This window comes from Miscanthus floridulus, chromosome 5 (genome assembly GCF_019320115.1).
Source record: "Miscanthus floridulus cultivar M001 chromosome 5, ASM1932011v1, whole genome shotgun sequence".
Taxonomy (NCBI): Eukaryota; Viridiplantae; Streptophyta; class Magnoliopsida; order Poales; family Poaceae; genus Miscanthus; species Miscanthus floridulus.
Genome location: NC_089584.1, coordinates 104,777,660 through 104,790,744, shown reverse-complemented (window position 1 = coordinate 104,790,744; position 13,085 = coordinate 104,777,660). Strand labels below are relative to the sequence as shown.

The window sequence follows — 13,085 nt, the reverse complement described above, 5'->3', positions numbered from 1 at the left end:
TAGGATGGAGACGATGTCGTTTAAAGTTTCCTCCCATCCATAGATCGGGGTGATGGAGCACTTGGGCAGGTTTGCGTGTAGCCCAGAAGCCGTTCCAAATACGTTGAGTATTTCTTTAATTAACCGCCGTCGCTTCTTGTGTTGTGGGACTGATGAACAATATCACGTCGTCAGCGTATAGACTGCACTGAAACTTGATTTCAGACGGCTGCATCTTTCTAAGTACCCCATCAGCGGATGCTTTGAGAAATAATCTATGCAGCACATCCATTGCTATAATGAATAGCATGGGCGACAGAGAATCTCCTTGGCGCACCCCCCTCAGGTGCCTGATCGGTGGCCCTTGATGACCGTTCAGGATGATTCTGGATGTTGCTGTGGACAGAAGAGCTTCAATCCATCGACGCCATCGCTCCCCAAATCCATGCGCCTGAAGCACCTCCAGCAGGAACGGCCACGAGAGGGTATCGAAAGCCTTTGAGATGTCAAGCTTCCAGAGCAGCATTGGCGTCTTCCTTTTCCGGTCGTGGATGGATCGTGTTCGAATGAACGCGTTCTGGTTCTTGTCAATCATCTCGTTCAGCCTCGGAGCTAAGCGCAACACCAGTATCTTGGATACTAGCTTCGCAAAGGTGTGGATCATTGTGATCGGTCTGAACTCAGCCGGGCTGCTAGCGCCGGCTTTCTTCGGCAGCAGCGCCACGAGCGCACTGTTAAGCTTTTCCATGTTCCTGGTTTTGCCAAGCAAGAAGGCTTCGATGGCTTCCATGGTCTCGTTCTGGATGATCGGCCAGGCCGTTTTATAAAATGCACTGGTGAATCCATCGGGTCCTGGTGCACGGTCACTCGGCATTGCATTGATGGCCGCCCAGACTTCTGCAGCTTCAACCGGCATCTCTTGGTCATTGAGGTCAATGGGGTGGATCCCCGATGCCTGGAAATTGAGTGTCATTCCTCCATCCGCCACTGTCCCGAAGACAGCACAGAAGTGGTCATGGAGTGCCTCTTGTTAGAATCACTGATTACCTCTGTAATGGAGTAGATTCGGGGTAGACCTCTTTAGGGTTCCTCTAGTTCGCCATGGTTGTGCTGCAGCCTCGCGGACGTCGGTGTTGTGGCAGCTCCGGCGTAGTGGTGGCGACCAGTGGCGATGAGGCGAGGTCTAATGGCCCGGTGGTGACACTGTAGGGGCGATGCAGAGGTGACGGCAGTGCGGTGGGGCATCCCGTCGCTGGCAGCACTTCTCGTTAGATTGGATTAGGTTTCTGTGAGTGGTTACGGCGGCTCCGGTCAACTCGTTATCCGAGCCCAGTTCCCCACTCCTCTATTTATAGTGCTGTGCGACAGGGGGCCACCAACTATATTAGGGTTGGGCGCCCCCGATCAGGACGTAGATCAAGGGCCCAATAGACCGTTGGAGATCAACTAACATTCTCCCCCTTGATCTCATTACTATTTTTTTAATTTCATATCATTTACTTTTATTCATTCCATTACATATTAGCGTATAGAGCATATCTCATCGTCACGGTCCATTACCGATAGATTTAACAGCTACAACACACTACTCTGTTCTTGATGTAGACTAGGCCCGATCTTCCGAAAGGTATGATAACGTCGATTGGTGGAGACTCGACGTTCACGATCTAGGCTTCAAACCAAGACTGATTCGGACCTCCGCAACCGTTACACCACTGCTCTGTTGGTTATCAACCACGCGAACGCGGTTGACCTCGCCGAGAAGGCTTTCCTACAAGCGAATCGAGAACACAAGTAAGAACGAGATAAACGCAATCTGAAATTACAAATAAATATGAGACTTATGATAATGAGAAAGAGTTTAAGTCTTTATTCGAAAGGACTAATCGCCACAGGCGAACAAGATCAAGAACTAGGGCCCTGGTTTACAGCAAGCGGCCTTGGCGGCGACAGTTGCAGCAAAACGACGTCTGTTTCATGAGGAATCAAGAACTAAACAAAACCCAAACCCTAAGGAGAGCGACAACTACTATTTATAGAGTCTTGGGCGTCACCCCCCCTGGACATGCCCCTTAATGGGCCCAAACACGATACACGGTCCAACGGACCAAAAGACGGTGTTGCAGCACCCTGGCAGATTCTGGACGCTGACTTATTTCAACGATTCCCGTTGATTCTGAAGATCTTTTGACGTGAAACCATATGGATTGGCTTCCTTATCAAATTAGCTTTCCAACCATATGTGGATCGTCAAAAATGGAGTCTAGATGCGTCCTGGATAACCAGTTTAAGGCAGACTGGTCCTGGAGCCCGAGCCGGACTCGAACTTGATTTGGGTCTCCACCTTGGGGACTCGAACTGGATGAGCTTCGGGCCTCCTTCTCGGTTAGAACACCATCGCTGATCTTCTTGGTCTCCGTATGGTTCTCCAAGCATGGTCATATATATGAAGGTCATGTCCTCATTAGTTCTGAAATAGATACTTATTTTTGGGCCTTCTTTTGTCCAGAAATTTTAGGCTTTCCCTTAAACCTATGCTAGCTACATGTTGGGTGGTAAGCCTTTTGTAAGCGGATCCGCGAGTATCTTTTCTATACTTATATGCTCAAGACTTTATGACATGATCCTGGACTTTATCTTTCACAACAATATACTTTATGTCAATGTGTTTGGCAGCATCACTTGACTTATTGTTGTGAGCATATTGTATTGCCTGATTATTATCACAGTATAAGTTTAGTGGTCTATAGATATCGTCAACCACCTTCAAACCGGATATGCACTTCTTTAGCCAGTTCACCTGCCCCGTTGCCTCATAACACGCTACAAAACTGTCATACATTGTGGACGATGTAGTGATGGTTTGCTTTGAGTTTTTTCATGAAATAGCTTCCCCTGCGAGAGTAAATACATATCCAGATGTGGAATTTCTATCATCTCCCGCATAATCAGAATCTGAATATCCCACTATATGGAGTGAATCATATCTTCTATACGTCATCATGAGGCATTTCGTTCCTTACAAATAATGCAAGACTTTCTTTACCAATTTCTATTATTCTGTTCCAGGATTGCTCTAGAATCTGCCAAGTAACCCGGTAACAAATACCAAGTCAGGGCACATACATACTTGAGCATATTGTAAGCTTCCGACAGCTAAAGCATATCTAACGACTTACCATATGTTCCTAAATCAATGTGACGATGCCAAAGCCGTGTTCGCCTTCTTCTCCGCCTACGACTACCATATGTTGCATCAAGTTGGCAATGACAAAGTCGCACTGTATCATCGCGAATGTACTCCCCCTTTCCAAATTATAAGTCATTTTGATATTTTTTGATTCATCTATTTTGCTATGTATTTAGACATATTATTATATCTAGATGCATAGCAAAATAAATATCTAGATGCATAATAAAATAGATGTACCAATTAAGTTAAAACGACTTATAATTTGGAACGGGTGGAATATATCTTTTATATATACACACTTAGGCCTCGTTTAGTTCCCCCTAAAGTTTCCTCCCTATCACATCGGATGTTTGGACACATGCATGAAGTATTAAATATAGAATAAAAAACTAACTAATTGCACAGGTTGCGACTAATTTGCGAGACAAATTTTTTAAGCCTAATTAGTCCATGATTTGACAATGTGTGCTACCGTAAACATGTGCTAATGACGGATTAATTATGCTTAATAAATTCGTCTCGTGGATTACTGAGAACTTCTGTAATTTATTTTATTATTACTATCCAAACACTCCTATATGATACCCTGATGTGACATCCGACGTGACATCCCTAAACTTTACTCCTGGATTTAAATACCACCTTAATTATTCGCACGAGCAGCTGGTGTGTGTGAACACACAATGACACCGTTGAGATTCCCCACGAGAATATCTAAAAGACTAAAACCATGTGCTTAGCAGTATACAACTTTGTATCTTACGCGCAGATTAAGGCTGCATCAAGGCGTCCATGTAAAGATTTGGTTATTTCGTCCAGAAAAAAGAGGAGCCAATGCGATATCCATCTTATCTGTAGGTGCTGGCAAGTGAGAAGACATCATCTTTCACAGTCGCTGACTGAGAGATATGGCGGTGTTTCGCTCATTCCGGTCACTTCAGCGCGCCCTCATTCTGAATTACTGAAACTTGTGGACTTGTGGTGTAATTCACCGATACAGATAGGGCAACGTGGCAAATTGCACATGACAATAATCAAACACAGATACAAAAGGTAATTCGCCGATCTTTTCAGTTTGCCAGAGCTTCAATGAGGTTTCAGAGTTTCTTGTGCACGGAATAAGTGAAAATGAAATTCAGGTGGGGATGGGTTTAATCCTCCCCGTCGTTGACCTCAAAAAAAAAAAGATCTAGAAACAAAAATTATCCTTTTTCCTACTGTTTGCTTGAGTAAAAAGTAATATTGTTCATCTGCTTCGAAAATTACAGAGCGAACTTTCAGCACATCTTTCTGGACATCAGGTTCCAGAGACGAGCTAGACACGTACCTAGACCATGTCCAGCACGGTTCACGTCACTGGAGCAAGAACTTACAACTAACACAGGCACATATACACAGAAAACGCAACAATAGGCGTATAGCAGTAGCAAGACGAGCACTCTTGCAGCTTGCGGTTGTGGTGGCTCAAGCTCAAATGATGTAGTCTGACCACTGCTGTATGAAGGAGGTGTGGTCCATGGACTCCCCTGGCATGACATCCTCGCCCTTCTTCCCGCCGATCAGCCTGGCGGGGTTCCCCACGGCGGTGCTCCTGGGCGGCACGTCGATGAGCACCACGGACCCTGCGCCGACCTTGGCGCCGGCGCCGATCCTGACGTTGCCGAGGATGGTCGCGCCGGCGCCGATGAGCACGCCGTCGCCGAGCTTGGGGTGCCGGTCGCCCACCGCCTTGCCGGTGCCGCCCAGCGTGACGTGGTGGAGGATGGAGACGTTGTTGCCCACGAAGGCCGTCTCCCCGATGACGACGCCCGTTGCGTGGTCGAGCAGGATCCCCTTGCCGACGGTGGCGGCCGGGTGGATGTCGACGGCGAAGACCTCGGCGACGCGGGACTGGAGCGCGAGCGCCAGTGCGCGGCGGCTCTGCGCCCAGAGCACGTGCGCGATGCGGTGCGCCTGCACGGCGAGGAAGCCCTTGTAGTTGAGGAGGCAGTGCGCGAAGCCCGCGCAGGCTGGGTCCCGCGACCGCGCCGCGACGAGGTCGGCGGCGGCGGCGGCGCGGACGGACGGGTGCGCGGCGAGCGTGGCGACGAAGAGGTCGTACAGGAGCGTGGGGAGCAGCGTGGAGGACCAGAGCTTGTTGGCGAGGTGGAAGGCGAGGGACCGGTCCAGGGACGGGTGCGACAGCACCGTGGCGTAGAGGAAGGACGCCAGCGCCGGCTCCGCGTCCGCGTCGCGCCGCGCCTCGGCCTTGATCTGGGACCAGACCCAGGACTCGTCGCCGTCCGACTCGGGGGGCGGGTACGACGGCACGATGTCTGCTTGGAGCGCCGCCGGCGGGGTGCTGTGGTTCACCCGCGGTGGCTGGGCTGCTGGCTCGGTGCGCAGCGGCTGGCCGGCCGTCATCTTCGAGTCGCCGTCTGTGCCTGTGTGGCCGGTGGGGTGTGCGGGCGGTGTGCGTGTGGCTCGCGCAGCGCAGACGTGGTGGAGGCGGAGCGGCAATATATAGCCCAAGAGCAGGAGTGGTCCAAGCGGAGCCACGTGGGGCGCCCCATCCGGAGAGCACGACCCCGAGTTGCCGAAAGCAAGCGGAGCCTGAGCGTGCACGGTCACGGATGTTGGATGAAAAAAAAAATTTAACACTTTTTCAAACTAATTTTAATCTAACACTGTTTTATTTTTTTTTTCCAAAACTAACACTTTTGCCCGTACCTATTTCTCTAGCACGGCGAAACGTCTGTGCCGCGCCATGCATGGTCGCGGCGAGAGGGATGACGTGGCGATGACCGGGACGCTGACCGATGACGTGGCAGGGTCTACCGCGCCACCGATCTTGGCGCCACAGTGACATCAATCAAATTAAACGACGTAAATTAATGTAAAATATAATCATTTGCATTGCAACTCAAATAATAAAACCAACACTTATAGCAACAAAAATATACATGGTAAACATACTTCTAACTAAATAATTAACCTTAACATTAACAAAATCAAACTAATATCTTCCTCCAAACCATAGCCCATAGTTCCCAAACATAATTTTTCTCCTAACCTTAACTCTCATTCATAATATTTCAATCCACCATTCAAACAAAAATAAAAAATGCGTCATTACCTTGAACGAAGCCGAGGAGGGAGGGAGGCGGCAATGGAGGCCCGGGCGCCGACAGCACTTGGGAGTAGCGGGAGGGCGCGACGCGGAAGTCGTCCACCGCATTAAGGCAGACAGAGGGAGGGCGGCTCGCGGGCGATATTTACCTGGCACACTAAGATCAGTGATACGGTAGACCCTGCCACGTCACCGGTCAGCGCCCTGATCATCGCCACATCATCCCTCTCGCCGCACCACCGTGCATAGCGCGGCGAAACGTCTTTGCCGCGCCAGGAAAATAGGCGCAGACAAAAATGTTAATTTTAGGGGAAAAAAATAAAACAATGTTAAATTTAAAATTAGTTTAAAAAAGTATTAAAAATAAAAAAAAAATCGGATGATCACGAATTCACGACGCAGGGATCAAGTATATAAACGGAGCGAACTTCTGTTTTTGTTGCGCACCGCCAGCTCTTGCGTGTCGCTCCTCGTAGCCGCAAAGCGGTGGTCCAGGGTAGGGTGCATTTCGCTTGCTATCAGTAGAGCTGTGTTTTTTTTTAAGGATAATTTTTTTCTCGAATACGCGAGTGTGCACATCATTGTATTAGAAAGAAGCCGAACCCGGCCGGCAGAATAACTCTAGCGGCTACATTTTGAAGAATAACAACCACATAACCAAGAGAGCACCCTAAATGGTATGCTAGCCTCGCGCTAAAGCTCGTAGTCCTCCGGCGCCGGCCTCAATCCAGCGGTCCGCTTCGGCCTTGATTAGTTGCAATAGATCACTGACGCTCGCTGAAGCGTCGTGGAAGCATCGCGTATTGCGCTCCTTCCAAATCAGCCAAGAGACCAGCGCAAACAGTGAGTCGAGGCCTAACCTTCGCTCTCCACTGAACAAGGAACGCAGACTCCGCCACCAGCACAGTGCAGTCGGTGATGCTTGGGGTAGCTGCCTCCCTAGTGCTTGCAAGACGAAGAACCAAACTTCCCTAGAGAAAGGGCAAGTCCCGTTGATGTGGTCGATGGTTTGTTCTTCCTGATCGCAGAGGTAGCAACGGTCCCTTGCATCCAGGCCATGTCTCCTTCTTCTATCACCGGTCCAGTGCCTACGCTTGAAGGTGAGCCAGAGGAAAATTTTGATCCTCAATGGCGCCCACGTTTTCCAGATGAGCTTGTGGCCAATGAAAGGGGTGGAGCCTCTATGTAACATCTTGTACGCGGACTTGGCCGTATACTCACCACTGGCCGTCCAGCGCCAGACCATTTTATCATGTTGATCGGAGAGCTGGAAGTCGGCTACTGTGTTCCAAAGATGTAAATAATCAATGATGGCCTGGGTTGACATTCCGCCGGTTATGCTGCGTGCCCACGTCCTGTTCAGCCGCCCAGCTCTTACGGACTGCCGTCGTCGAGTTCTTGTAGGCACCAGTGGGTAAAGAGCAGGGCCGATGTCACTGACAGCTTCACCGTTGATCTAGCGGTCTTTCCCATAACAGCGTTTGTTGTCCATTCACCACCACCATGAATGTTGATGCCTTGAAAAAAGCTTGCACTTGGGGGCACGTTCGGATCGGCAGTTGGCTCCAGGCCCGGTCCTCGTCTGTTCTTTGAAGCCAGAGCCACCGTGTCTGCAGGGCGTAGCCGGCGAGCTTCAAGTCGCTGATTCCTATCCCTCCCAGCTCGGTTGGTCTGCATACCGACGGCCAGGCGACCATGCATTTTCCTTGAACGGACTGATCGGATCCTGCCCAGAAGAATTTGCGGCAGATGGCGTCGATTTCCTTTCTCGCCTAGGCCGGCAGGTTTTCCGCCATCATGGCGTAGATGGGGACTGACCGAAGGACCGACTTGATCCATATGAGCCTTCCGCTTCTTGCCATCAGTGCTTCGTGGCAGGGTGGTATTTTCCTTGCCACTTGCTCCACCAGAGATTGATAGTTTGCTTTCGGGATCGCTCTCGTGCTCAGCGGCAGTCCCAAGTACCTTATGGGGAAGGGCTGAACTTGGCATCCTAGGATGGAGACGATGTCGTTTAAAGTTTCCTCCCATCCATAGATCGGGGTGATGGAGCACTTGGGCAGGTTTGCGTGTAGCCCAGAAGCCGTTCCAAATACGTTGAGTATTTCTTTAATTAACCGCCGTCGCTTCTTGTGTTGTGGGACGGATGAACAGTATCACGTCGTCAGCGTATAGACTGCACTGAAACTTGATTTCAGACGGCTGCATCTTTCTAAGTACCCCATCAGCGGATGCTTTGAGAAATAATCTATGCAGCACATCCATTGCTATAATGAATAGCATGGGCGACAGAGAATCTCCTTGGCGCACCCCCCTCAGTTGCCTGATCGGTGGCCCTTGATGACCGTTCAGGATGATTCTGGATGTTGCTGTGGACAGAAGAGCTTCAATCCATCGACGCCATCGCTCCCCAAATCCATGCGCCTGAAGCACCTCCAGCAGGAACGGCCACGAGAGGGTATCGAAAGCCTTTGAGATGTCAAGCTTCAAGAGCAGCATTGGCGTCTTCCTTTTCCGGTCGTGGATGGATCGTGTTCGAATGAACGCGTTCTGGTTCTTGTCAATCATCTCGTTCAGCCTCGGAGCTAAGCGCAACACCAGTATCTTGGATACTAGCTTCGCAAAGGTGTGGATCATTGTGATCGGTCTGAACTCAGCCGGGCTGCTAGCGCCGGCTTTCTCGGCAGCAGCGCCACGAACTCAGCCACGAACGACTTCATTCTCGACGATGTGGAGCCATACGACCTTGGGAATTGCTCGTGGCTCGCATGTCCAAGCAGATAGCTTGTACAGTTGTACGCCGATAGATCAGCCTTGGACGCCGATTGTGGATCGACTGCATGTAACCAGCAGCTTGGCACCAGGATCTTGGCAGCGGTGTCCTCGGCCCAGGCATGCGGAGGAATGCCTTCGAGCTCGAGCGCCACCTTAAAGGACAGTAGAGCTGTATGTGACTAGTCATGTCTAATTTGCGTGGACAGTGCATGATTTTCTTCTTCGGAGTTCGGATACCTCCGCACATTCGATATTCTTGGATCTAGTAGTAGGCGTCCTTCTGTCTGGATGGACCTAGCCCACGCCGTCCCCGCCCACATCGCCCGCTGCTCATGCGACGAACCTTGTCCTCGCCCCCGCCGCCCCCGCTCCCACCCCCACCGCTCGCCTGCACCGTGCACGATGAGCCTGATGCGCTAAGCACTCGCTAGGTTCCTCCCGGACTCGTGTCTCCTATCGCGGGCGTGCTCCATCTGCTTGCCCCTGTCTCTGCCCCTACCGAGGGTTGTGTCGCCAACGAGCTCCACACCGGCGACCTTCACGCCGCTCCGCAGCTTCGAGCTTCGGGCCGGCGTCGAGCTCCGCGTCGACGAGCCTCCATTCGTTCAAGCAGCAAGCAGATGCTACACTAAAAGCGTATGTTGCAATAGTATATCTAAAATGTTTCAGATGTTTTTGAGGTATGTTGCAAGTGTTGTATATCGATGTTGCAAAAGTAGATCGGGATGTTGCACATGTTGTAATGGCTATACACCTATGTTTCAAGTGTATGTTCCAAATGATTCATCTGTTCCAGACGAATGCTGCAATTGTTTTGTCTAGATGTTACAAAAGTAGATCTAGATGTTGCATACACATGTATGTTGCAAGCATATGTTTCAAGTGTTTCGTACGTATGTTTGCAAGTGTTTTATCTGTATGTTGCACATGTTTGCAATGGTTTTCAAATATTTTTCAGACGTTTTCGCAAGTGTTTCAGATGCTTGTTTAAGCGTTTTATCTGTCTTCTTTCGTATGTTACAACTGTTGTATCTAGATATTTCAAAAATAGATAGGATGTTACACATTGAATGCGCGTGGGAAGCGGCCTGAGCCCGACGCACTAGGCGCTCGTTCGCTCCCTGTGCGGACAGCATCAGACGCTAGTGTCCGGATCGGACGTCCGGGCTCGCAAGTCCGTTCTTAGATTGGATACCATTAGGTTTACATGGGCCGACAACGCTGACAATTTTGTCCAGTTGGTCTGGCCTGGGAATGGCTGTAGCGCAGCATGCCTGGAAAAAGTCGGCCCACGGGGGCATATGCGATCCTTAATCCTCCTTTAATCAGTTTGTTCGGCTGGGGCTAAAACGATTATATACGATCGTGGATTATTACTGCTGACGGGTTTGGTATGAGAAAAAAATAATGTTGTGGCTAGAAATTTACGATCGTTTACGAACAGGCCGAATACTACTGCGATCAAACTAAAGAAACAGAGCTGAGACTCACAGTATCCATCATCCTTGTTTCATCAAACAATACCAAATGACAGTATGACACGACCAAATACAGGGTGCGTGCGCAACGCTTGTCTTTGGCACAATCGCGCTGTTTCCTTGGCCGGCCGGAGGTTGCCTCGAAATGAATCATCAGTTGCCGGGGACGAAGTTGGTGGCGTACGCCCAGGCGTTGTTGCTGACGGGGTCAGCGATATGGTCGGCGAGGTTCTCAAGTGGCCCCTTGCCGGTGACGATTGCCTGGACAAAGAACCCGAACATGGAAAACATGGCGAGGCGGCCGTTCTTGATCTCCTTCACCTTCAGCTCCGCGAACTTCTCCGGGTCGTCGGCGAGCCCCAGCGGGTCGAAGCTTCCACCAGGGTACAACGGGTCGACCACCTCGCCGAGCGGCCCACCGGCCACTCTGTACCCCTCCACGGCCCCCATCAAGACGACCTGGTCGATCAGGTGATCAGCGATGCAATTTGCAATCGCATTGCATTGTAATATCAGTCTATCAGAGCAAAATCCAAACTGCTTAGGCGAGTTGGGGTCGGAATCGGACTGATTTAATTTGTACCTGGCATGCCCAAATGGCAAGGATGCTCTGTGCGTGCACGAGACTGGGGTTCCCCAGGTAGTCGAGGCCCCCCTCGCTGAAGATCTGGGCGCCGGCCTTGAACCAGACGGCCTCGCCGAACTTGACGCCGTTGCGGGCAAGCAGCTCCGGGAAGACGCAGCCAAGCGCGCCGAGCATGGCCCACCGGCAGTGGATCACCTCCAGCTCCCTGTTCTTGGCGAACGTCTCGGGGTCCGCCGACAGCCCAGCGGTATCCCAGCCGTAGTCTCCCGGGAACTCGCCGGTGAGGTAGGACGGAGGTTCACCAGACAATGGCCCGAGGTAGAGGACGCGGTCCGGGCCGTACCACGGGCTGCCGGACGCGGCGGCGGGCTTAGGCGGCTTGGCGGCCGTCTTGCGCATAGTGATGCGGCCCTCGCCGAACACGCTGGGCCGGACGTTCTTTGCCGCCTTGCCGGCAAGGGCCGGGGAGGAGTGTGACATGGTAGATGCCGCCATTGATGATCGCGGAGGATGTTTCCTGCTAGTGCTTGGGTTAGAGCTCGTGAGCTATTTTGTGCTGGCTGCGGTGAGGAGGCAGGCAACCGGACTTGAGTTTAAATAATGGCGGGACGATAGGATAGCCTCACCCGTTCGGGCGTTGCCTGGATGAGCATATCTCTTGCGATTTCTGACTGGATAACACGTATCTGGCATGCATGCCACTTGCCACCTGTGCGTGTGCTTTGCTGACGTGTCAAGTGCGCTCTCCAACTGGAACCCGGGAAGCAGAAGAGAGAGAGAGAGAGAGAGTACTTTTTTCGGTTCATAAGTAGTTTAGCTTTTTTGGGTAATCCCTTCGTTGAAACGGGACAAATATATTGTTTTTACTACTACGTCTAAATAATCTAGAAAACCTAGAATAACATACAATTTAGTATGGAGGGATAGTATTATTGATAAACAAATCAAATTAGTGGCTTAGGAAGGGACTAGGTAGTCTAAATAGGTAACCACAATGCATTTAGACTAGGTAGTCTTAATCAGTGGGCTCGATGTTAGGTATCTATACGGACTATTGTTGGGGATCTAATATCGGGGTACCTAATGAGGTGAAACTAATAACCATCGAACGTTGACGCTTTCGGTCAGACAAGAACGCTACTACGCTTCTTGCCCGAACGATGGAAGATTGGTCCCGCCTCGCCCGACCCCCGAGGGCTAGACTCCGCCTCGCCCAACGGCTGAGGGCTGGTTCCGCCTCGCCCGACGACTGAGGGCTGGCTCCGCCTCGCCCGACGTCTGAGGGCTGGCTCCGCCCCGCCCGACGTTCGAGGGTGGGCTTCGCCTCGCCCGACGGCTGAGGGCTGGCTCTGCCCCGCCCGACATCCGAGGGCGGGCTTTGCCTCGCCCGATGGCTGAGGGCAGGCTCCGCCTCGCCCAACGTCGAAGGGCTGTCTCCGCCTCGCCCGACGTTTGAGGGCAGGCTCCGCCTCGCCCGACAACTGCACCCTACTCCTTCATGATGATGAACTGGAGAAAAGACACGACACTCAGGTCAAACCGCAGTACTGAGGACCATGCCCTGCGCACCTACGAGAAGGTACTGTCAGGATACGACGGGACGGGCGCTTTAAGCCCTCTCAGGGATGGCAGAGCCCGAATAGTATTGTAGGCGCCGACTTTTGTCCTACAGTATTGTAGGCGCCGCCATCAGCCCTCGGGCGTGGATCCTAACACAAGCATATGACAACCACAACAATCCAAGGAAGAACTCACATCATCTACAGTAATATGCGTATAGTCATTTCCCCGTCTACTCCCTGTAGAGTCATGGCTCAGCGCCCTGACACACCGCACCGTCCGCCGGGGGAGGATGGGACATGACCACTCGCTGAAACAAAGCCAGAGCCCGGCCCTATCAGGATCTGCGAAACATGCTATTCCTGGCATGGTCTGCCATGTCAGCAGGGCAGGCTCAAGGAAAAA

The 13,085-nt window shown here is 51.4% G+C and overlaps 2 protein-coding genes across 2 annotated transcripts; both read right to left on the bottom strand.

Moving 5' to 3' along the window:
* Positions 1 to 4,239: 4,239 nt before the first annotated feature.
* Positions 4,240 to 5,775, bottom strand: LOC136452872 (probable serine acetyltransferase 1). The gene has a single exon (XM_066453456.1). The coding sequence runs from the start codon at positions 5,573 to 5,575 to the stop codon at positions 4,643 to 4,645; it is 933 nt and encodes a 310-aa protein (XP_066309553.1). The 5' UTR covers positions 5,576 to 5,775; the 3' UTR covers positions 4,240 to 4,642.
* A 4,762-nt stretch (positions 5,776 to 10,537) lies between these two features.
* LOC136450382 (chlorophyll a-b binding protein 2, chloroplastic-like) lies at positions 10,538 to 11,702 on the bottom strand. The gene is made up of 2 exons (XM_066450786.1): positions 11,118 to 11,702; positions 10,538 to 10,993 (listed from the first exon to the last, which is right to left on the bottom strand). The coding sequence occupies exons 1-2, from the start codon at positions 11,613 to 11,615 to the stop codon at positions 10,688 to 10,690; spliced, it is 804 nt and encodes a 267-aa protein (XP_066306883.1). The 5' UTR covers positions 11,616 to 11,702; the 3' UTR covers positions 10,538 to 10,687.
* Between the last annotated feature and the right edge of the window lie 1,383 nt (positions 11,703 to 13,085).